At 52.1% G+C, this 22,988-nt stretch overlaps 1 protein-coding gene across 4 annotated transcripts in view; it reads left to right on the forward strand.

Moving 5' to 3' along the window:
• The first annotated feature begins 270 nt into the window (after nt 1-270).
• Nucleotides 271-22,988, forward strand: part of PLEKHG3 (pleckstrin homology and RhoGEF domain containing G3) — a 36,579-nt gene continuing 13,861 nt past the window's right edge. For 2 of the 4 annotated variants that reach the window (XM_029065556.2, XM_039911484.1), the window contains exons 1-4: nt 271-340; nt 1,114-1,217; nt 20,625-21,017; nt 21,821-21,918. In XM_029065556.2, coding sequence (XP_028921389.1) covers nt 20,664-21,017; nt 21,821-21,918 — 452 coding nt within the window. In that variant the 5' untranslated portion in view covers nt 271-340; nt 1,114-1,217; nt 20,625-20,663. Of the gene's footprint in view, nt 341-1,113; nt 1,218-9,102; nt 9,309-20,624; nt 21,018-21,820; nt 21,919-22,988 lie in introns of those variants that run through there. The other 2 variants (XM_029065571.2, XM_029065564.2) reach the window with 2 other exon arrangements.

The following is a 22,988-nucleotide window of genomic DNA, read 5'->3' on the forward strand; positions in this document are numbered from 1 at the left end:
TAAATACGGGTGAATGGATGAAAGGCCGGCGGTGACCACGGCCGGACGCCCCTCCAAAGGAGGGTCCGGGTCGGGGGCGCAATGGAGAGGGGCGCAATGGAGAGGAGCGCAATGGAGAGGGGCGCAATGGAGAGGGGCGCAAGGAGGAGGAGCGCACGGGGGAGGGGCAGTGGGCTGGCCTCCCCCTTCCTCCTCCCCCTGCCTCCTCCTCCTCGTCTCCTCCCCCTCCCCTTTTCCCTCCCTCCAGCCACTTTGCGTCTTTCAAACTGAGCTGTTTGCGGCGCGCCCTACCGCCTCAGAAACTTTCCGGAGAGGCCCAGCCGCCGCCCCGCGACCCACCGTGAGTCTATCCCCGAGCCCCCCGACTGCCTCTCTGTCCGTCCACCCCTCCGGGTCCCTCTGCCCTCTCTGAGCTAGGGGTCGGGGGCACATCGGGTTTTTTTTTCCCCGAGGCCGGGAGGCCTCTTGCAGTGTGGAGGGAGCAAGGGGGCTGCCCCGGGGTCGTCTCCCCCACCACCCCAGGAGGGACACCCCGGAGCTCCGAGTTCGGTTCGGAGGGGGAGTCTCTCCCGCCCCCACCCCGGAAACCCAGGGTGGAGCCACACCCAGGATAAATATGTGACTTCATTCGTACCTAGTGAAATGCGCCTCCCTCTCTCTCCCTTTCTCCCCCATCCTTCCCTTGGAGTTCGTCCCGCCCCCCTTTCCTACTGCCCCCAAACACCCCTTCTCCCTGGTTCCCCAGCCCCCTGACTCCTCACCCCTCCTTCCTCCTGATACCCCTTTCTCCTGGCCTCCTCTGGCACCCCCTTTTCCAATCCCTGGTCCCTCTGTCCCCCACCCCCGTCCTCCGGTCCACCCTGCCCTCTGATTTCCCTGCCTTTGACCTCCCTAGCCGTGGGACCCTCCTATCCCTCCCCTACCCCATCCCCACCTTCCCCTGGTACCCCTAGGCTCCCTGACCCCAACTCAATTACCCTTCAGACGCCTGTCCCCACCATCCACTAGCCACCGCCCCCCATCCCTTTTGCCATTCCAGGCCCCAAGACTCCCAGATCCCAGCCCTCCTCCCCTCCCGGCCCCCCCAAAACCAATGCCCTTCCGTTACAACAGCTTGTGTGGGGCCCGCTCGGCATCTCAGCCCGTTGAAGACCAGACAGTTGCGATTAGACCGGCCGGGGAAGACACGGGGGAGACCGAACACTTGCTTTGGAGATGTAAGTGGCTGCTAGCGGGACGATGGCCTACATTGTTGCATGTTAAATTTGCAGTCCATCGAGGTCTGTTGTGTCTCGGAGGTTAGTTGGTGTGGAAGGGCAGGAGAAAGGAGGAAAGCTAGGCCCCACAGGGATTCTCCGCTCTCGTCCAACATCTGGAAGGATCCCAACGACTGGCCGTGTTATCCTCCGGAAAGGCTGGTGTAACGCCCCAGGCTCCAGGAGATGCTGGTGCTTGCTCTTTGGTCCGGGCCATTTCCCCAGGTCTGTTTTGAAGGTTGTCCCTTCAAAGTTGTCATTTCCCCAGGTCTGTTTTGAAGGTTGTCCCGAAAGGCCCCCTCTTTCAGAGAAACTAAAGAGCACCCCCTCCGTGGGAAAGAGAGGTTATTCTCAGGTGACTGAGAGCTTTGGGGGTTACAGTGTGGCCGTGGGAGCGGCCAGCGGCAGAATACCCAGTTTCATCCTAACTGTGTTGCTTGTTAAGATGCCAGGAAGTTTTCTTGCACCCATGTGCGTCACTAGGCAGCCAGACCCTGGTACTTTGTGCAGAGCGGGGATGGTGAGCCCCAGGGTCCGGGAGCTGTGTCTCTGCATGTAGTGGGTAGGACTGCCGTTGCTCAACAAATAATAAGCACCAAGAATAATGACAGCGTTGGAAGGGGTAGGGTCGAGGGAACTCTCCTCTAAGAAGACTTACGCTCTACCGTCTCGTTAGAAGAAGCTCCCTAGGCCTTTGCCATCTCGGGTAAGCTTCTGAGATGTATTGACCCTACCTCAGTTGTCTGGAAGGATAAGTCAAATAGGCAGAATAACCCAAGGGGAGAGGGAAGAGGGCGGTCTCTTTTGCCAGCCTCTGAGATCCACCTGGCCATTTCTTTCAGCGTGGTTCAAGTGGTCTGTGGACTGATTTCGGCTAGTGTGACCGTTGGGCTGTCTGAGCTTCAAGTATGTAGGAGGAAGAATATTATCTGTCGTAGTGACTCACGTCAAATCAGTTAGGCTGGGTCACCCTCTGGATGAGCTACTGCTTGCCTCCTCTCCCAAGGTGGGAGGAAGACTCACCCTCAGGAGAGGGGTCATTTTTGGCTCCAGGATACCCTAAGGGGCCAGTCTGACAACCCTCTCTGCCTTGGGGCTTGCTGGGGAGAACCCAAGTGTTTTTTTTTCCCAGTTCTAGTCACTGGAAGGAGCTTCTGGGTTGCTCCAGCTTTCCTGTATTTTCTGACACCTGGGAGGAGATGGCAAGTAACCATCCCACAGCTTATATAGACCATTGAGACCTTTAGCGGGTTCTATCCTATGGCCTGACTTCTCCGCAGTGTAAATATTTGCTTGACCACATTTAAGTATGTCTCTGAGTGTGGAGCCTGTTGACCCAGCGAAGACCAAAGGCCTAGGCTCAGTGGGGACCCGATGAGGCAAAGGGAGGTGAGAGAAGGTGAGGAAAAGAAAGAGGCACTCATTTCCCCTCTCCCCTAAGAGTTCCTGTGGTCCAGGGCTTGAGTGTGATGTGTTGTATGTAACTTCTGAAGTTTCCAGCGTTGCCCTGACCACTGTGATAAGCAGTGATCCCATTTCCCAGTCCAGATCTCTCCTTGCTGAGGCCTGCCAGTGCCCCAGTAGTGGACAAACTAGAGAGGGGCCAGCTTGCTGCCCTGCTTGAATGCTGCTGGGTCCAGGGGCTTGTTGAGCCAGCCCAGGGGTGGGGGACCGCCTTTTTCAGCTGCAGAGCCTTTAGCCTCTCCCCTGCCCCTTCCAATCCCAGACTTCCTGCCTTCCCTGTATTTCTCTGGCCATCTGCATTTCCAGATGTCTTTGTTCTTTCCCTGCCCCACTCCTCCCACTACCCCAGAAGCCCTGAGGCGGGTAGCTAGGGAATAGAAAAGAGCTTACTGTAAAGCTCCCTGCTGCAACCCAAGAGCCACACTGGTTTTTGAGGCAGCCTGCTAAAGCCAGTCCCTTTCCTTCTCCCCCTTGAGACACTGCTCCTATCGGACCCCCCACCCGGCTCTCTTTCCCACCATCTCCTCTTTCTTTTGCTCCTAGGCTGTTTTCTCTGACCCGTTGGTTGGATGGGTTTCTTTCTCTTCCCTTTCTTCTACACCCCTCCCCCCCACCAAGAGTTCTGCTGTTTCTCCTTCTCTGCTGACCTCGCTACCCTCCAGCTGTTCAAGCTTTGCACAGACCTTGCTAATCCCCATCCCTTGGGAAAGGTAATGCTTCTGCTTCCTGAGCCCCCTCCTCCATATCCCAAGCAGGAACCCAGTCCCCAGGGAACTGAAAGCTACATTCAGTGGTTCTTTCAATTGTATTTACTGAGTGCTTACTGGGTTCAGAGCACTGTACTAAGCACTTGGGAGAGTACATTATAACACTGGTGGGAGACGTGATCCCATTTATGGTCTATTGGGGGTGTGTGTGTGACACATTGAAGTAAATTACAGATAGAGGTACAAGGGTAGAGCAAGTTCATTCAGTCGTATTTATTGAACACTTTGTGTGTGCCCGGAACTGTACTAAGTGCTTGGGACAGTGAGCTTACAGTGTAGACATGGGGAGACAGACATTAATATAAACAAATAAATTACAGATATGTATATAAATTGTGTGGGGCTGGGAGGGGGAAGAACAAAGGGAGCAATTCAGGGTGACTTGCAGAAGGGAGTGAGAAAAGGGGGCCTTAGTCAAGGAAGGCCTCTTGGAGGAAATGTGCTTTCAGTAAGGTTTAAAGGGGGGCAGGAATCATGTCTACCAACTGTATTGTTGTACCGTAAGCGCTCAGTAAATGCCATTGATGGATTCTGACTGATAGAACATCACCCAGAGTCCTGAGTCGTGGGCCTTTGTGCTCATCTTTTCTGGCTTATAACTGGATTCCAGAAAGGAGTGGAGAAATCAAGTGAGACTTTAAGACACAAAATCCTAACTCCAGGTGAGCCCTGTGTGGGGTGGGGACTGTGTTAAAAGATTTCATCATCATATATCTACTTGACGCTTAATACAGTTTGACATTTAGTAAGTGCTTTACTAAATGCCATAACATACCAATTCTAGGTGATGCTCTCTGTGCCAGAATCTATGGGTTGAGGGAGGATGAAAGAGCGTAGATATATGCTGTCTTGACCTCTGTTATCAACAGGAATCCCACTCACATCTCAGGCTTTTCCTTGCTGAGCAGCACTTCATTCCCTCAAACTAGCGATGAAACAGACCTTCATGGCCCTGCTCTGCTTGCAGCTGAGTGACTGATTCCTTTGGCCAGGACTGTTGCCACTTCCTGAGGGAAAGGGCCCCTGTCCCGGACTGAATGTCAGGCAACTTTCTCACGCACTGCAGCTGCCCCACCCCCCCTTCCCACCCTCCCCTCCATCCCATCCTCCACCCTCTCTCCCCAGTGCAGAGGGAGGGGAAGTTAACCGAGGCGCTCCCTGCTGACCCTTATTCGGCACTGGGGGACTCTGTGGTTGGGAGAGGATCCTAGGGAGCTGATTGTGGGGAGGAGGGGTGCGGGAAGCTAAAGGAGGGGATGATGCAGAAGGGCATGGGACAGGAAGAGTGCCTGTGTGCTCCTGCCGTATCTCTCAGGACATAGAGTAAATGAGAGTGAGGAATACTCGGGAATTGAGAGAGCTCTTGCAATCTAGGTCAGTTAGAGTGAGGACAGGCTACTTTAGAGTAAGAGGATGAAGGCAGAGGGATCAAGGAGGACAGATAATCACAGGTAAGGCACACACACATACACACGTACACTTTCTCTCCACTCTGAGATGTTTCCTCCGGCATTAGCAGCTGGGTTAGCCGGTCCAGTTAGGATGGCCAACCTTGGCCTTCTGCTGGAGCTAGGAAGGGAAGAAGAATTCCTCCCGGCAGTGCCGTTGTTGGGATGGTAGCTATGGGAAGGCTACCCTCTCCAGTGAGCATAGAGCATGTTAGCCTTTCCTCTCCCCAAATCAAGGTCGTGATATGCCATAAAACAAGGACTAGAGTTACTGTTTTTTCCAGTGGAGAGTCAAGTGTGGCCTATCATAGAGAGCATAGGCCTGGGGGACCTGACTTCTAATCCTAGCTCTGCCACTTGCCTGCTGTGTAAGCATGGGCCAGTCCTGTCACTTCTTTGTACCTCAGTTTCCTTCTCTGTAAAATGGGGATTCAAAACCTGCTCTCCCTCCCCACTTTAATAATAGTAATAATAATGGTATTGGTTTAGTGCTTACTATGTGCCACTCACTGTACTAAGCGATGGAGTGGATATGAACAAATTGGGTTGGTCACAGTCCCTGTCCCACATAGGGCTCACAGTCTTGATACCCATTTTACAGATTAGGTAACTGAGGCACAGGAAAGTTAAGTGGCTTGCTCAAGGTCACACAGCAGAAAAGTGGCAGACCTGGGATTTGAACCCATGTCCTCTGACTCCCAAGCCCGAGATCTTTCCGCTAAGCCACGCTCCTTCTCTTTATATTGAGAGCCCCTTGTGTCTGACCTGATTAGCTTGTATTTATCACAGTGCTTGGCTTGCAGTGCCAACAAATACCAATATTATTATCAAGTAAAATGAGAGTTTTCTAACCCCCACCCCCCCAAAAAAAAACCCACTTATTTTTTGGACTGCTCTGGTTAGGTGTGCATAGTTCAGTAGGTTCTGGGGCTTGTGTATTTTAATGAAAAGGATGTCGGGAAAAGATCAGGACTTAGTTCTGGAGCCAACTGACATTGTTTAGCTCCTAGGCGCATATTTCTTGGCCCCTTTGGAGATTTAAAAACACAAAATCCTGTATTCCTTTCCCTGACATCCAGGATCCACTTGCCTTCCCCAAAAGACACAGAATCAGAAACCTGAGTGAGTTTCTTCACGTTAAGCTATCCTGTGGTGACCGTAGTGCCAGGAGATTAATTATGTCAAGGCATCTGGTTGAAGAAAGGTGCCTGGAGAGATGTAGGAATCAAGTTTGGTGAACCCCAGGAGACTTGCAGGAAAGCAAGGTGATGGGCATAAAGTGATATTTCTGCAGAGTTTGTGTCTGGAGGGAGGAGAAGCAGGGTATGGCGGTAGGTCAGCAAACACTGTTCACTTGACTTCTAGGGCAGGAGACACCATAGAAACTTGTAGGCCGGAAAAGCCCTTTGCTTATTTATTGCAAAGAGAGTGACGAATGAAAGGCCCAGGCTTCCATCCTGGAACTGGCAGGTGCTGTTTGGCTCCCATCTGGTAGTAGTGTGCGTGACAGCCCTTCCCCCCCACCATCAAACCAAGAGGGAATGTTCCTGTGGGGAGAAGAGAGAAGATCACTTCTCTACCCTCAACTCTAAAGGTTTGTGCTCCATATAATGGGAAGAGTAATCAGCAAGGATGTGAGCAGAGACCACCAGAGCTCTGGAACATGATGGCTCCTGACCCAAGTCACCATGACCTCTGGCGGGTGTGACATGAGAGGGAGCTGGGGGGGGGGTGGCCAGCTTTATGAGATCTGGTAATGACACCATCATGTTCATGGGAAGCAGCACGGCCTAGTGGTAAGAGCATGGGCCTGGGAGTCAGAGGATGTGGTTTCTAATCCCTGCTACGCCACTTATCTGCTGGGTGACCTTGGGCAAATCTCTTAACGTCTCTGTGCCTTAGTTACCTCACCTGTAAAGTGGGGATTAAGACTGTGAGCCCCATGTGGGACATGGACTGTGTCCAACCTGATTACCTTGTATCTATCCCAGTGTTTAGAATAGTGCTTGGCACATAGTAAGTGCTTAACAGATCCCATTATTATTATATTTCATGTTCCCAGCAGTAGCCATCTTGAGTAGTTGAAGAGGCACCCTGTTGACCCTGGCTGTACTGTTGACGCTTGCTGCCTACTGAAGCCGGCCAGGCTCACCTCCATGTCATCGGTATTCCCATTAATTACAGCCCTGGGAGGACTCACATCCTGGCCACATCAACGGTTAGAACATTGGGAAGGCCTCCGCTACGGCTAGGACTTTTCTAACAGTTGGACTGAGTCATGAGGCGTTTGAAACCTTGATCCTCTAGCCACAGCACCCTGCTTCTCGAGGGGGATTTATTGTCCTCCTTGGCTCCAATTTGCTCTTACATTTTCTCCTTCCCTTATGGGTTTGTCATCTCACTTCTCTTCACCTTAGGGCTCAGGGATTTTGTCTATATCTCATCCCCCTGTTCTCTTCCCAGTGCTTAGTACAGAGCTTTGCACACATTAGGCTATTAGTAAATACAGTTGTTACCACAAGTCACTGAGCATTTCACTGCCCAGCACCCCTGGGATCATCTCATTCGTACCATGATGGCAGGTACTGAGTTCTCCCTGGGGAGCTCCTTTTGACCCCAAAATTGAGGAGCCAAAGCCCTCCATGCTTTCATATCTGTCAGCTTCTCCTGCAATCCCCTTGGCACCTGTCGGCTCCATTGGGAGGCATAAACCTGTTTTCAGTGTGGACAGATAAGTACCAGAGGCAGGTGGTATTTAAACCCAAGGGTGCTCAGGAGCACAGGAGAGTGAGTGTGTGGTGTGAATCTGTTTGTCTCTTCTAAGCCTTCCTCATTTCTACTTATGAGTCTCAGGTGGCTCCATTTTGAAGAAGTAGCTTTCATTACAGAGGCCATCACACTCATACCCCTAGGTGTGCTGAAGAGAAACGTTACAGGAGCATTACTCATCAGTGAAGAGGTAAAGACAAGTAGTGTTCTGTTTTCTGCTTTATCCCTATTCCAACAGATGGACTCCTTAAACCTCAGTTTCCCCAACTGTAAATTGGGGCTAATAATACCAATACTTGCCTCCCCCTGCTTTTACTCCCACTCTTGACCCCTAGGGTGCTGAGAAACTGAATGCCTGTAGCACATTTAGAATCTTTGGATCTGCGGAGGTTTAGAATAAATGAGTATTGTTATCACATAAATGATTTGACTTTCATCATGTGCTTTTGTATTTAACTTCCCCTTTGTCTAATTGCCAAGGGTCTTTCATGTAAACAAAGTCTTTGGGGCTATTTCACCTGCTGCTCTGTAGCCGGGCAGGACCCTTTAACCCACTCCGACGTGAGAAGGGAAGCTGTATTTCCTGCTTCTGAAACCCCTAAGAATCAGGAATGAGAGAAATGCAGAAAATATGCCTTACCCGTGGAACTGCTTCTGAATAAGGCATTTATGGAAAAGGTTTCCAGGAGGCGGTAGTTGCTCTTTAACTTCTGAGCCTGTTTGTGGCTCTTTGCGATCCAGAGGAGGGGGTGGAGGGGGAGCCCATTAACTGCTCGACTGCCAGTCTGGGGAGAGGGACAGGGAGACCAAGCGTCATGACCAAATAGGGCCAGCTGGGAGGCCGGACAGACACGAACTCTGGGGTAGCTGGCTTAAGTTCTTATTTATTCTTCTCTCTGTGCCAAAAGTGGGGGACATGGGAGTCGGCAGTTTACTTCAGCTTTACACTCATTAGGTAGCTCTGAGCTTGGGGTTTAGAGCTTTCACCTGAAAAATAATCACACCCTTCCATCTGGGCTTCTTAGGAGCTGATGGGGAGGGAAGGTGTAAATGATTCCTGGCTCCTATCCTGGTCTCCTGGGAGTCAACTTTTCTGGTGTGGTGGGGCAGGGCAACAGCTTGTTGCTCTCCCACTTTCCTCTCGGCTGTACCGGGCTCTTCCGCGGAGGTGGCTGCCTGTTCTAGTGGCCAGCGGTGCTGCTGGAGGGTGGGTGACCGCGTGAGCCGAGGCTACTCCTGGCCAGGGACTACTGTGTCCTTGGCTTGGGGAGAGGCAGAGTTAAAGCTCACACCTTTGCTGTTGCTTCCTCTTCCCAGAAGCCCCGGAGGAAGGCTGTTTATGATTTCAGTTGTGAATACTTTAATGGGCCGGGCGGGGCCTGCCGTGAAGGGTAGGGCCCGTCCTCTTGGCTGCCCTGGTCTGGGGCCAGAACTGCTCCAACTCACAAGGCAAATGAGCCTCCCGCTGTCCACTCGGGCAGCGTGTAACAACCTGCCATTTCACCGGATATACAGGGCTGGGCAGGAAGAGGGAGGTGGCGTCAGGGGACGATTAGCCGCGCTGCCTTGGCTGCTTCGCGGGGAGGTGTGACAGCCGCCTTTTGGTAAGTAGCAGTACCCTGCTTTGCCGAGACCTTGGTCCTCTGGGCGACTCCTAGAGCCCTGTGAACCTGACACCCTGTTCCTAAGTGGTCCAAGGTGACCCGGCCAGTTGCTGCCCACCTTGGCAGCCCCCACACTGTACTGGGGCTTTGAACTCAGGAGTGAGTTCCTACCCACCCCCTCGGGAACTGGTTGGATGGGTTTTCTTGGCAGTTGGGACTTTGCAGGTCCTCTCTGGTCGAGGCCCCTCTGGAAGGGAAGCCAGGCAGCAAGGGGCTGCTCAGAGCGGAGAGGCTAGGCATTTTGGCAAACTACTCCCGTGAGGCAGGAAATCAACCCTGTGTAACTACCTGCCTTAGTCCAGGGTGAGAAATAAATTACAATGGACTGAGGTTAATGTAAAGTTTATTTGTTTCACTCACAGTGTTCTAGACTGCTGTTGCAGCCTGGCTTTAAAACAGAATGGTGGGAGTGTCAGGGTTAAACATTTTCTTCTCTGTAATGCTAGACTCACCAAACAGATCCCTTGGGTCCGAATCCATATAATAATAATTGGAGGATTTGTCAAGCCCTTTCTTTCAGATCCTTCGGGTAGTTACAAAACCATCTGGTCAGACACAGTCCCTGCCCACACAGAGTTCACAGTCCTAAGCAGGCGAGAGAACAGGTATTGAGTCCCCTTTTGACAGGTGAGGAAACTAAGGTATAGAGGAGTTAAGTGACTTGCCCAAGGTCACCCAGCAGCCATGTGGCCGAATCGGGAGTAGAACCCAGATCCTCTGACAACCAGATCGATTCTCCTTTCATTGGATCATGCTGGGAAGCCCTGTTCTCTTGCAGGCTGTTGAGCTGGTACAAGGAGTCAGTGAATGTGCCGAGTTGTTGCAGGTCACTTCTGCCCACTTGGGTTTGCTTTTAATTAAGTAGCAATAATAATAATTATGGCATTTGTTAATCGCTTACTATGTGCCAGGCACTGTACTATGCCCTGGGGTGGATACAAGCAAATCGTGTTGGACACAGTCCCTGTCCCCTGTGGGACTCACAGTCTCAATCCCCATTTTACAGAGGCGGTAACTGAGGGCCAGAGAAGTGAAGAGACTTGCCCAGGGTCACACAGCGGACAAGTGGTGGAGTCAGGATTAGAACCCGTGACCATCTGACTCCCAGGCCCGTGCTCTACCCACTTCGCCATGCTGCTTCCCCTGCTGTGCTCACCTATCTGTGAGCAATCAGTCAGTTGATCAATCAAAGGTATTTATTGAGTGCTTGTGTTGCAAGTGCTGTAGTAAGCGCTTGGGAGAGTACAATATAATAGAGTAACAGGGGTAACGTTTCTGCAGCTCACTCAGACGAGGCTTGGGCCTGCTCTTAAAATACATTCATTCCACCTAAGACCCGTGGCGTTCCGGACAGAGAGAGAGACCCTCTGTCTCTTCTCAGTCAGCAGAGGTTGGCGGCTGCTTTTATCTTAGCTTCACAAAAAGTCACTATCAATTCCCCTCCCAGTATGCAGGTACCAGCCGTAGCCTGACCTCCTGGCCCCAGAAGGCAGAGCCTGAGAGTCAGGAAGAGCTCCTTCAATTGAAGGCCTGGAAAAATGATTCCAATGTTTGTCTAATGGAGGGTCTGCTTAAATACACAGTACTTTGGCATATTTAAACTCTGATTTAAATGTTCACATTTGGATGTTGGCCAGAGACTCTCTAAGATTTTTGCCTCTCCCCTGTCTTCCGTCTGGCTGTATTTCTCAGGACCAAGCAGAGGCAAAACTGGCAACTCCTTCCTCCATCTTGACTTGATGGAGTCAGGATCTCTCCCTCTCGCCCAAATGCCCTCCCTGCTGAGTTTCTGCTCCCGTGGTGAGCAGTAGATCAATGATGCCCATTCTTAGCTGAGCAAAAGCACTGTGAGTTAATGTTTTTCCTAAGCATTATTATTATTGGTAATCATAGTGGTATTTAATAATAATTATGGTATTTGTTAAGCACTTACTCTGTGCCAGGCACTGTTCTAAGTGCTGGGGTAGATAACGAGATAATTGGATTGGACATAGTCCCTGACATACTTGGGGCTCACGGTCTTAATTCCCATTTTATAGATGAGGGAACTGAAGCACAGAGAAGCTGTGACTTGCCCAAGGTCACACAGCAGACAAATGGCAGAGCTGCGATTAGAACCCGTGCCCTTCTGACTCCCAGGCTCGTACTCTATCCACCAGGCCATGCTGCTTCTCATTTGTTAAGCTTGTTGGCAGATACAAGGTAATCAGGTTGGATACAGTCCCTGACCCACATGAGGGAGAACAAGTATTTAATCCTCATTTTACAGATGAGGAAACTGACTTGCCAACGGTCATTCAGAAGGCATGCGGTAGAGCCGGGATTAGAACTCAGGTCCTCCAACTCCCAGACTTGTGCTGTTTGCACTAGGCCCCACATTATTAGCTCTTCATGTCTGTAGAAGCCTATAGAAAAATGTTTTGCTCCCTTCTGGTGTGTGGCCTTGCCCATTCCGAGCAGGGGCTCTCCCTCCTATTTCTCTGGGGAGCACCCCCTGCCATGACAGCAGCCTCTGATTGTTTGATCCTGGTGATTTATTGGCCTTTGATCATTTGGTTTCCAGGATTCCCCGTGGGAATCTAAGAATGGAGCCTAAGAATGGATTAGTCTTTTCTAGTGGAGACACTTTACATTTATCCCCAGAATTCATGGTTTGGTGAGTTTGTAGACTCCTGGGTTTCTGCCCAGGTGGTGACTTTGAGGGTCACTGAGTCTCGAACCCTGCCAGAAATCAGTAGCAGAGAGAGTGTTGTAAAGGACCCGGGATAGGTCTGAATTTGCCAAGAGGCACTTTCGTGGAGTGACTTAATTCCTGCACCGACCCAGTGATTCCTTGGAATCTGACACTGTAGGAAACCCTCCAAACTGGACTTTTCCAGTCCATGCATTCCCCAGTTCTCCGCCTCACACCCAGTCAGGTGGCCTCAGAACAAGGCACTGATACAGTCGGCCCGACAAGGTGACCCGAGCAGGGGCCGGCTCCCGCCCCCTCTGCAGGTCCGCTCCCGCCCATTGGACATCCTTGCACCCTCTCCCCTAGCAGGAACCAGTTAGGTGAACTTCCCTGAGGCTCTGAAAGGCAGAGGTCATGCTGATAAAAAAAAAAATAAATGGTTTTGGGAGGGTCCCTGTAGCGTGGAGAGTTTTTTCCAGTCAAGAGGATGGGAAGTCTAAGGGAGGAGATTACGGTCTGGTAGCCCTACATCCCCAGGCTTTCTTCCGGCTTTTCTTTTCTTGGGTCTCTTCAGTCTTCTCACACTTACCCTCTTCTCCCGTGCCCCTATCATCCCTCAGGTAAAACAGATTGGTCTCTGGACCTTGTCGGGAAAGCTGCCTCCCCCTTTGAAGTGAAACTGTGAAGAGGCTGAGAGAAGGCAGAATGTATTTCCTGAGACTGAGCTGGGCAAATCCCCACGGCACAGATATTTATGTTTTCAACTGCTTGGATGGCTTTGCCTGCTGGGGAATGGATCTCCTCTTGCTGGCTTTCGATTTCCCCTGAACACCCTCAGGCATTTCCTGCCAGCCGCCCGATTTCCTGGGTGAACAGGCCTGTAGCCTCCAGTCAGGTAGAGCCATGGCCGTCCACCTTCAGGGCCCCTCCCCTGTCCTCCTAGAGTGCGGAGAGACGATGGGGTTGAGTTTGCAGTTGCTATTTCTGAATCCTTCGTGGCAGGGGCTTCTAAAGCTGAGGGGAAATTCACTCCCATCCTGAGAGGAGCTGGAGCGATCCTTGGGGCACAGGTTTCACAAGGGAGTCGGCCGGGTGCCTTTACTGTAGCCCCTGGGCAGCTCCAGGGGGTGCCCGGGGCCTAGCTGTGAAACAGTGCCAGCAAGCGTTGGCCCTGCCCCTTTCTCTCCTCCTCAGAGCTGCTGCCCACCTTCCATTGTGCCCCTCTGGGGTCGCAGGGCTCTGCTGCTTCCTGGCTCTGGTTTAAGGCATTTCTTCAAAGAAGAAGCTGTTTCTGACCTCCTTAATGGTGGCTATTGTGCCCCCGCTCCAGACACACCTTTGAGCCATTTAAACTCAGGGGCTCCTGGCTGAAGTTCACCTAACTGGTTCCTGCTAGGGGAGAGAGTGTAAGGTTGTCCGATGGCTTTCTTTCCATGGCTTACTGGGAAGAGTACGGGTTTGGGAGTCAGAGGTTGTGGGTTCTAATCCCAGCTCTGCCACTTATTAGCTGTATGACTTTGGGCAAGTCACTTAACTTCTCTGTGCCTCAGTTACCTCATCTGTAAAATGGGGATTAAGTCTGGGAGTTCCACTTGGGGCGAGCTGATTTCCTTGTATCTACCTCAGCACTTAGAACAGTGCTTGGCACATAGTAAGTGCTTAACAAATACCATCATCATCAGTGCAGCCCTCTTTTCCTAAGCAGCAGAGCACGGAGGAAAGGATGTGGGACTGGGAGTCTGGAGATTTAGGTTCTGATCCCTGCTCGGCAACTGGCCTGCTGTGTGACCTTGGGCAAATCACTTAACCTCTCTGGACCTCCATCTGTTATCTGTCTTATGGGGGATACATACATAGATTGTAAGCCCCCATGTGGGGCAAGGCTGTGCCTGATTTATTATCTTGTTTGCCAACCTAGACACAGTGTTTTGGACCATAGTAAAGTGCTTTATAAATGCCTGCATTATTACCGTAGCAACCAGAAGACCCTCGGCTCTCCCTCTGCCCCGCCGACTTTCTCGAAGGGCTGCACTGAGCTGTAAAGCGCTCAATAAATACCTCTGATTGATAGCCAGCTCCCGCCGGCCTAGCACATACTCAGTGGGCTTAATGGTACTTTTAGTAAGTCTCGTCGAGAGGACTTGGGAGTGAATCCAGTCCAGCCTGATTGTCAAAGGATTTGCTGAAGCCACAGTTCTCTCTCCCTTCTGCTGTCCAGAATGCTACTAATTTCATCCTGGCCTGCTCCTGCCACCCATGTGGTAGAAAGCCTCAGGTTGGGTGGGTGGCCCGGGCTGGACTGCTTGACACGTAGCAAGCGCTTTACCAATGCCATCGTTATTATTATTATTATTGTTATTACCGTGCTGGGAGGTGATGGTGAGCAGACAGGTCCCGAGGGATCGGGACACTCAGGAGTTGCCCCTGCTTTTGAGGTTTCGTCTAATAATTTTAGGTAGAAAGCCTGTTTCTGTCCGAAGTGGTCCATCTTAGCGCCACTGCTGGGCCACGGTGCCACAGGTCAGCAAGCTGTCACCAGGGAAACCTCCTCAGTAGCCGTGGACCGGCAGTCATTGCTAAGGAGCCACCTTGGTCTTCGTCGTTGATGTTACCTAGCTGTTTTCTGAATTCCCGCTGCGCCTGTCTCCCTTGCGAGATACTGCCCCAGTCGGAAACCTTGACCGCCGATGGCCCGGCCCCAGCAGACATTCCTAGACTGGCAGCCCGGTCACCTGGCTTCCCTCCCCTCATTCTTGGCTGTTTCACCCTGGCTCCGCAGGACAGTGTGAGTCACACTTGGGGCCAGATCAGTATACTCTAGAGATGGAGGATGGAGAACAAAATGATAAGACGTGGGCGATTAGCAAACAAACCGATAAATGCGGAAGTGATGAGGTGAATGATGAGAAGACATAACCAGGAAGACTGTGTGGAGCAGAGGAGATAAACAGAGAATGACATCTGGAAGGGGTGACTTTTAAGGAGGGTTTTGATTATGATAGCATTTGATACGAACTGGGGCACAGTGTTCTTCCTTCCAAGAAACTCCAAGTCAAATATTTGGAATCTCACCCCCTTTCCGTCTCTGCCTTTTGCCCCCTCTGCCCCTCCTGCCGACTGTCCCTTTGTTTTACAAGATGGAGAAACAGGCACAGAGTGCCAAAAGTTACACAGGAGTCAGGAACCGATTTTGGAATGGATCCTGGGGCCATTTCTGCTCTGCACTGGTCTTCCGTGTGGCTTTGGGCAAGTCACTTGGCCTCTCTGGGACTCAGTTTCTTTGTCTGTAAAATGGGGGGAAGATTGTGAGTCCTGTGTGGGGCAGAGACCGTTTTCAATCTTGCAGCCTTGAATCTCCCCCGGGGCTATTAGGTGTGTGCTAGGCTGAGACACAAGGCTTAGTAGATACCTCAGTAATAATAGAAATAAAAAAAGGTGACCCCAGCAACTGTACCTTTTTGGGATTTCTAGAAATCAACTGTAGGGGGCCAAGGAGATTTCAAGGAGGGTCCCGTGTCACTGGGTGTGTACACGTTAGTGCAAGGTAGTACATGTCCACTCTGATTTGGGGCATCTGGCTCACGATGCCTGGCTGTACCCTGGCGATTCCTCCTTTCAAGGGCTCATCTGCGCTGCCTTCCGCCGGGAGTTTGACATTCATGACGTTCGTGGTTACTTCCAGGTCCCCAACTTTCTACCCTCCTCCGGGAATATTTCCCCACCTCAGTGGGCTGAGATTACCCCGGGTAATTCACCACCGTCGCCCCGGGACTTAATTACAGCTCCTCTCTCGAGGGGCGGGGATCCTTGGAGATTCACCCTCTCATCCAGCTCCACGCTTGCAGGGGGTGAGAGCTGTAGCGGGAAAGGTTTCTGGATCCCTGCTCCTCCCTCGGGAGGGTCGGGAGCTGGAACTCGAGACACACAGGTTCTCCCTATTGAGTAAAATTATCAGCAGCAATGGGTGTTGAGCATGCTCGCTTCAGTTTGTCACATCCGGACAGGATTGAAGGAACATAAAATCCAAACCAGTCACAAAAACGCAAATTCTCCCCGATTCGGTCTCACTCCCCGAGCTACAGGATCCAGGTTCAGAAGTCAATCAGTGGTACTGAGCGCTTGGGAGAGTAATTAGCAGACAGGTTCCTTGCCCATAATGAGCTTACAGTCTAAAAACTTGCCTAAATTAGTATCCGTCCCTGCGCTCCCGCTGAGTTTTTCTCTCTTCCACAAGGCTTCCTCCAGCTCCTCCAAAATGAATGTCTAAGCAGTGTGGCTTAGTGGAAAGAGCACGGGTTTGGGAGTCAGAGGTCATGGGTTCTAAGCCCGCCACTTACCAGCAGTGTGACTTTGGGCAGGTCACTTCACTTTTCTGTGCCTCAGTTACCTCATCTGTAAAATGGGGGTTAAGACTGGGAGCCCCACGTGGGACAACCTGATAACTTTGTATCTGCCCCAGGGTTTAGAACAGTGCTTGGCACTTGGTAAGCGCTTAACAAATACGATTATCATTATTTAGTGGTTCACCTTCGTTTTCTGCCCTCTCCCGGCCCCAGCCCCTGAGCCAATTCCCGAATTGGCCTTGGTTCGGCTTCAGCTTGACCCGTGGGTTCCTCGCGTAGGCCGAGGCCCGGGAGCCGTGCCCGGGTCAGCTCCCTCCCTTGACCGGCGCCTGCTTGGGGAATGGGGAGCTGTGGGACGTTTGGCAAATCTGGCTGGGAGCTTAAGTTACACACATTCTAGAGACCTGAGGGCACCTAACGGAGATGCAGAACTTTAGCCCCAAAGGCACGGTCCGGTCCGCCATTTAGCCCCACCCAAATAGCTGGAGCTCAGGAGCGGGGCTGGAAGCTGGTTCTCCAAACGGTTAATCCAGTTTCTCTGGGAGGGTGTTGGCCATTGCAGCGTGCTTGCTTCCCTCCTCCGGGGCTGACCGGTTCGAACGGCATCTGCTTTCGAATGGGGGAAGTGCTGTCCGGGTGACCCAGACCTGCCCGTCACCCCCAGTGTTCACCTCCCTACTCAAAAATCTCCAGTGGTTGCCCATCCACCTCCGTGTCAAACAAAAACTCTTCATCATTAGCTGTAAAGCACTCCATCACCTTGCCCCCTCCTATCTCAGCTCACTTCCTCTACAGTCCAGCCCACATACTTCGCTCCTCTAGTGCTAACCTTCTCACTGTGCTTCGATCTCGCCTGTCTCACTGCTGACCCCTGGCCCACGTCCTGCCAGTGGCCTGAAACGCCCTCCCGCCTCAAATCTGACAGATCCTCCACCCCCGCCCCCCCGCCCCACCCTCCTTCAAAGCCTTATTTAAGACCCATTTCCTCCAAGAGACCTTCCCAGGCTAAGCCCCATTTTTACTCATCTCCCAGTCCCTTTTGTATCACCCTGACTTGCTCCCTTTGCTCTCCTCTTGCCCCCAGCCCCACAGCCCTTATGTATAGATCTATAGTTTTACTTATTTGTATTGATGTCTGTCCTCTCCCTCTGCCCCCCCACCCCACCTTCAGACTGTAAACTCACTGTGGGGCTTTCCCAAGAACTTAGTGCAGTGTTCTGCACACAGTAAGCGCTTCATAAATACAACTGAATGGTGCTCCTCAGCTTCGGTTCATCCTGCTCGTGAAGCAGTATCGGCATGGGGTCCCGGACACGTCCGAGAGTCCCCCAGCCACCGTGGTTGCTCACTTCAGCCAGCTTGAAAAAAAAAATGACTGAATTTCAAATCTTTTTACCAACATAATTTTACCTAATGTACAATGGTAATTGGGTAGGAGTTGTGGCATCTCTTTGGGCCCATATTTAGGTGGTGTTGAGAGCCAACGTGGGCAGAGCTCTGCGGAGCATGCTAACCCAGGCTGGGAGATGGAGGGGTATTGGGGACCACCCTCAAGACTGTAAGCTCACTGTGGGCAGAGAATGCATCTGTTTATTCTTCTTATTAATAATTATGATAATGGTATTTAAGAGCTTACTATATGCTAAGCACTGGGTAATCGGGTTGTCCCATGTGGGGCTCACGGATTTAATCCTCATTTTACAGATGAGGCTCCTGAGACACAGAGCAGTTAAATGGCTGGCCCAAGGTCACACAGCAGACAAATGGTGGGGTCGGGATTAGAACCCACATCCTCTGACTCCGAAGTCTGTGCTCTTTCCACTGAGTCACACGGCTTCTCGTATTATATTATTCTCCCCCGGGCCAACTGCCTGGAGAACAGGAGGAAAAGGTGTTAAGGAGGAGAGAAGGGGGAAGAGAGAAGGGAAAGGAGAGAGGGAAAAGGGAGGAAGGAAGGAGAAAGAGGAGGTGGGAAAGGGGAAAGAAAGGAAGAAAAGAAAAGGGGAGAGTTGCAGGGAGGAGAGACTGTAGAAAGTGAGGAAAGGAAGGGGAGAGAAAAAGGATATCCCTTTCCCCTCTTGTTTCTCTCCTTATCCCCATCCTCTCTCCCTCCTCTCCCCTGCATGCCGCTAGACAGTAATAATAATAATTATGGTATTTGGCACATAAGTGTTTAACAGGCACTGTGCTAAATGCTGGGGTAGGTACAAGCAAACTGGGTTGGATATGTTCCTGTCCCACGTGGGGGGGGGGGGGTCAAAGTCTTAATTCCCATTTTACAGATGAGGTAACTGAGGCCCAGAGAAGTGACCCAGCCCCTACTGCCTAACTTGAAGAATCAGCATGGCCTCATGGAGAGAGGACAGGCCTGAGGGTCAGAAGGACCTGAGTTCTAATCCTGGCTCTGCCATTTGTCTGCTGTGGGTCCTTGGACAAGTCACTTCACATCTCTATGACTCAGATTCCTCATCTATAAAATGGAGAATAAGACTGTGAGCCTCATGTGGGACAGGGACTATGTCCAACCCGATTTGCCAGTAATAATATTGGTATTTGTTAAGTGCTTACTATGTGTAGAGCACTGTTCTAAGCGCTGGGGTAGATACAGGGTAATCAGGTTGTCCCGCATGAGACTCACAGTCAATCCCCATTTTACAGATGAGGTAACTGAGGCACAGAGAAGTGAAGTGACTTGCCCACAGTCACACAGCTGACAAGTGGTAGTGCTGGGAGTCGAACCCATGACCTCTGACTGCGAAGCCCAGGCTCTTTCCACTGAGCCACGCTGCTTCCCACCCCAGCACTTAGTACAGTGCCTGGCACATAATAAGCACTTAAATACCACAGTTATTATTATTATTGTTAATATTATAAACAGGTTGAGGGTGGGGGAATGAGGACCCTGAAAGGTGGGAAGAAGAGGAGGTGCCTGACCCAGGTTTGGGAACTCGATGGCCGGTGGGAGCTCACAGCTGGATCTGGGGATCAGGGAGGAGGAGGAAGAGGGGGGAGGATGGGAGGGAGGCAGCAGGAGTTGCATCAGGTGGCTTTCTTCCTCCCCAGCTGGGGCAGGGAGGAGCCAGTGGAGGTGAAATCCCCAGTGCCCACCTCCCGTGGGTGGGCAGGGGTGGGTGGCACAAGAGCTCCCTCTGCTGTCCTTCTGGGAAGTGGAGTTTTGGGTTTTCTGCCGTTGCCCTGGCAACAAAATGCGGTGCCAGCCGAGGCCTGCGGTGCCAAGCGGACAGAATTCTTCCTGCCCCTCCCCCGGTGGGGCGGCCACAGTTGTCCCCTGATATTGGAACATTTTTACAGATTTTTCTGATGGGACCCCAGTTTTCGGCCGATTGCTTGTGAATTGCCCAACGGTTGGCATATCCCATCCCTTCCTTCCTTATTCTTATCCCCGCCCCACTGTACTGGATTTATAGAGGCCTTGCACAGCTTTCAAGTGACGAGGCTCTTGCCACCAAAATATATGTAGCCCAGCCGGGAGACCCGATGAATCCTTAGTTAAAATAAGCTGGGGCAGGACTCTGGGGCCGGGGAGCGGTACAGTGTGATTGGAAAGTTGAGGGTGAATTTAGGTCAGTATGGGACAGGGACTGTGCCCAAACTGATTTGCTTGGATCCACCCCATCGCTTAGCGTAGTGTCTGGCACATAGTAAATGTGTAACAAATACCCCAATTAATCAAATATTGCCAGAGGAGGTAAAACTGAGGTCAAGAGTGCCCTAAGGGTGGGGCATCATGCCTGTTTAGCTTCTTCCCTGAGCAGCTCTCTATCGTTTCATCTACTGGCTGCCAACCCTATGGCTCACTCTCTTCCCTGTGGGAGAGAGCTTGTTTCCCTGAAGTCTCCAGCCCGTGTGTCTCCTCGGACCTTGAAGCTGGCAGCCCCTGGGACTCGGAGGGTGTTCAGGATGGATCCCCCTTCCGTGTTAGAGAAGCAGCATGGCAAAGTGTCAAGAGCACGGGGTTGGGAGTCAGAGGACGTGGATTCTAATCCCGGCTCTGCCACTCATCTGCCGTTTGACCTCGGGTGATTCACTTAACTTCTCCGTGCCTCTGTTACCTCATCTAAAAAATGGGGATTAAGATCGTGAGCCCCACGGGGGACCACCTGATTACCTTGTATCTACCCCAGCGCTTAGAATGGCGCTTTGTACATAGTGCGTGCCAAACGAAATGCCATCATCATCGTCTGCTTGTACTCCACGTTGCCCTCTTTGCCCCCACAGAGTCTCCCAGCAACTTTGCCAGCAGGCAGGGATGAAAGGATGCCCGTCTCAGCCTCCCTCCATCCTGACTCGACCCAAGAGCGGCCCGCCAGCCTGACCTCCACCGCCTCCTCCTCAGGTTCATCGCGCGACAGCCGGGCCATGGAGGAGCCCGGTGTGGGGGAGCCGGGACCCGAAGGTGGGGAGGGCGCCCCGCAGGGCCTCCCGCACTTCAACAGCAACAACAGCGCCAGCAGCTGGCTGAATGGGCAGGGAGGCCCTTCCTTCTCTGCCTTCGCCTCTCGGGCCCCCGCTGGGGACAACCACCTCCAGCACAGCTACCTGGGCCGGGTCGTGCGGGAGATCGTGGAGACGGAGAGGATGTATGTCCAGGACCTACGCAGCATTGTGGAGGTGAGCTGTTCCTCGCCCCCACCGGGCGGTCTCACCCCTCGTGGAGCGGGAAAGCTCGGATCTGGGACGCTGATCTCCGGTGAGGTGGAGCTGTGCGCCGCCCCTCCCACCCACTGGAAGAGGAAGCTTCCCCCGAGGAAGGGCCGTTCCATTCCCCGAGCATCGTGGCCAAAGGGAGGAGTGGACCGAGGCCAGACTAGAAACACCAGAGCAATTGATTTGGGCATTTCTCCTTGACCTTTCATCTCTCCGTGGCCCCAGTCGGGTTGTCAGGCAGGATGCGCAGCCTAGCTGAGAAGCAGTCTGGCCTAATGGAAAGGGCAAGGGCCCGGGAGTCAGAGGACTTGGGTTCTAATGCTGACTCTGTCAGATGCTTGCTATGTGATCTTGTGCCAGTCATTTAACTTCCTCAGTTCTCCCGTTCTCCTTCCCACTTAGACTGTGAGCTCCATGCGGGACAGGGACTGCATCCAACCTAATTCACTGATATCTACCCCAGCTCTGAGAATAGTGTTTGACGCCCAGTAAGCGTTTAACAAATGCCATCTAAAAAAAAAAAAAGGAGCTAGCTGTGGATTTCCGGGGAACGGAGGGATTGTCTTGGGGTTGGAGGGGACGGACGGAGCAGGAGCGGTGAGGTTCGATCAGGCTGTAGCTTTCCTGGGGAGCAGCTCCTCGTGCAATGGCTGGGTCCCGGGGTGAGGGAGGCAAAGGAGGGGTGGACGCAGGAACGGACCCTCTCTGCGTTTACCCTGGCAGCAGCCCCCCGATGCTTGTTTGACCCCCTCTCCCTTTTCTGCCAGGACTACCTGTTGAAGATCATTGACACGCCAGACCTGCTGGAGCCAGAGCAGGTCAGCGCACTCTTTGGGAACATTGAAGACATCTATGAACTGAACAGGTGAGTGGCGGGCAGAAGCCATCCCCTCCCAGATCCCGCGGGGCTCTGTTGGGCAGGAGAAAAGGCCACGGAGTTGAACAAGGAGCCCAACTCCTCTTCCCCCGCCAGGAACCCCTCCCGTCCATTCTATAGCCCGGAGGGTCTCTGCTCCGGCCAGCCTCTCCTAGCTCAGTGAAGAGCCTATCCCTGCTAGGGTGCCCGTGGAATCTGGGTAGTTGCCCTGCTCTGGAGACAGTCTCTGATGTGAGGAGGTGGGGAGGGATAATGGCCCTCGAAATCTGAGGTGACCCTGAGCTGGAGGAGACTGCTGGGCTAGATCTAAATGGAGACAGAGATTAAGAAGTCCAGGAGCTGGAGGGCCTGTGAACTGAGGAAGAAGAGCCTAAGAATGACCTAGGGATAAAATGCTTTTTACTTTGTGTGTGTGTGTGTGTGTGTGTATGAGAGAGATAATCATTGTGTCTACCTCTCCCTTTCCTCATCTCCTCCTCCTTCTCTTCCTCCTCCTCCTCCTCCTCATCTCCTCCCCTCCCTCCTACCACCTCACCCTCCACCTCTTCCACTCATTTCTTGGCTGCTAAGGAGTCAGTGAGCTGGCCCCGGGAGCTCTTTAAGGCACAGTTTGCCTGGGACTTTTCTAGGCCACAACTATGTCCAGTATCAGCGATGCATAGGAAATTTTTTTTAAAAAAGTTTCTCCCAAACACAGTAGGTGTGCAACTTAAAGGGTCTTTATGCAGTAAATACTATGACAATTTTATTGAGGTGTGTTGTGAACACTGGCTAGTTGCTGTTTGCAGCCTTTTGCACCTTGCTCAAACTGAAGTGACTTTCAACTCAAATAATTTCCCATATGTCCGACCTGATTATCGTGATTACCTGATTACCCCAGTGCTTGACACTTTAACAAATATTGTTGTTGTTATTATTGTTATAAATAATTTCCCCTCGTCTCTGCCATATAACACACAATTGCAGAATCCTTGCAGTGCGTGGGTACCCCTGGGTAGGGGAAGGAGATGGAAGCTAGCTCAGGGAAAAGAGGATTAACCTAGCAGGGCCGTCTCCCT

The sequence above is a fragment of the Ornithorhynchus anatinus genome, chromosome 1 (genome assembly GCF_004115215.2).
Source record: "Ornithorhynchus anatinus isolate Pmale09 chromosome 1, mOrnAna1.pri.v4, whole genome shotgun sequence".
Classification (NCBI taxonomy): Eukaryota; Metazoa; Chordata; class Mammalia; order Monotremata; family Ornithorhynchidae; genus Ornithorhynchus; species Ornithorhynchus anatinus.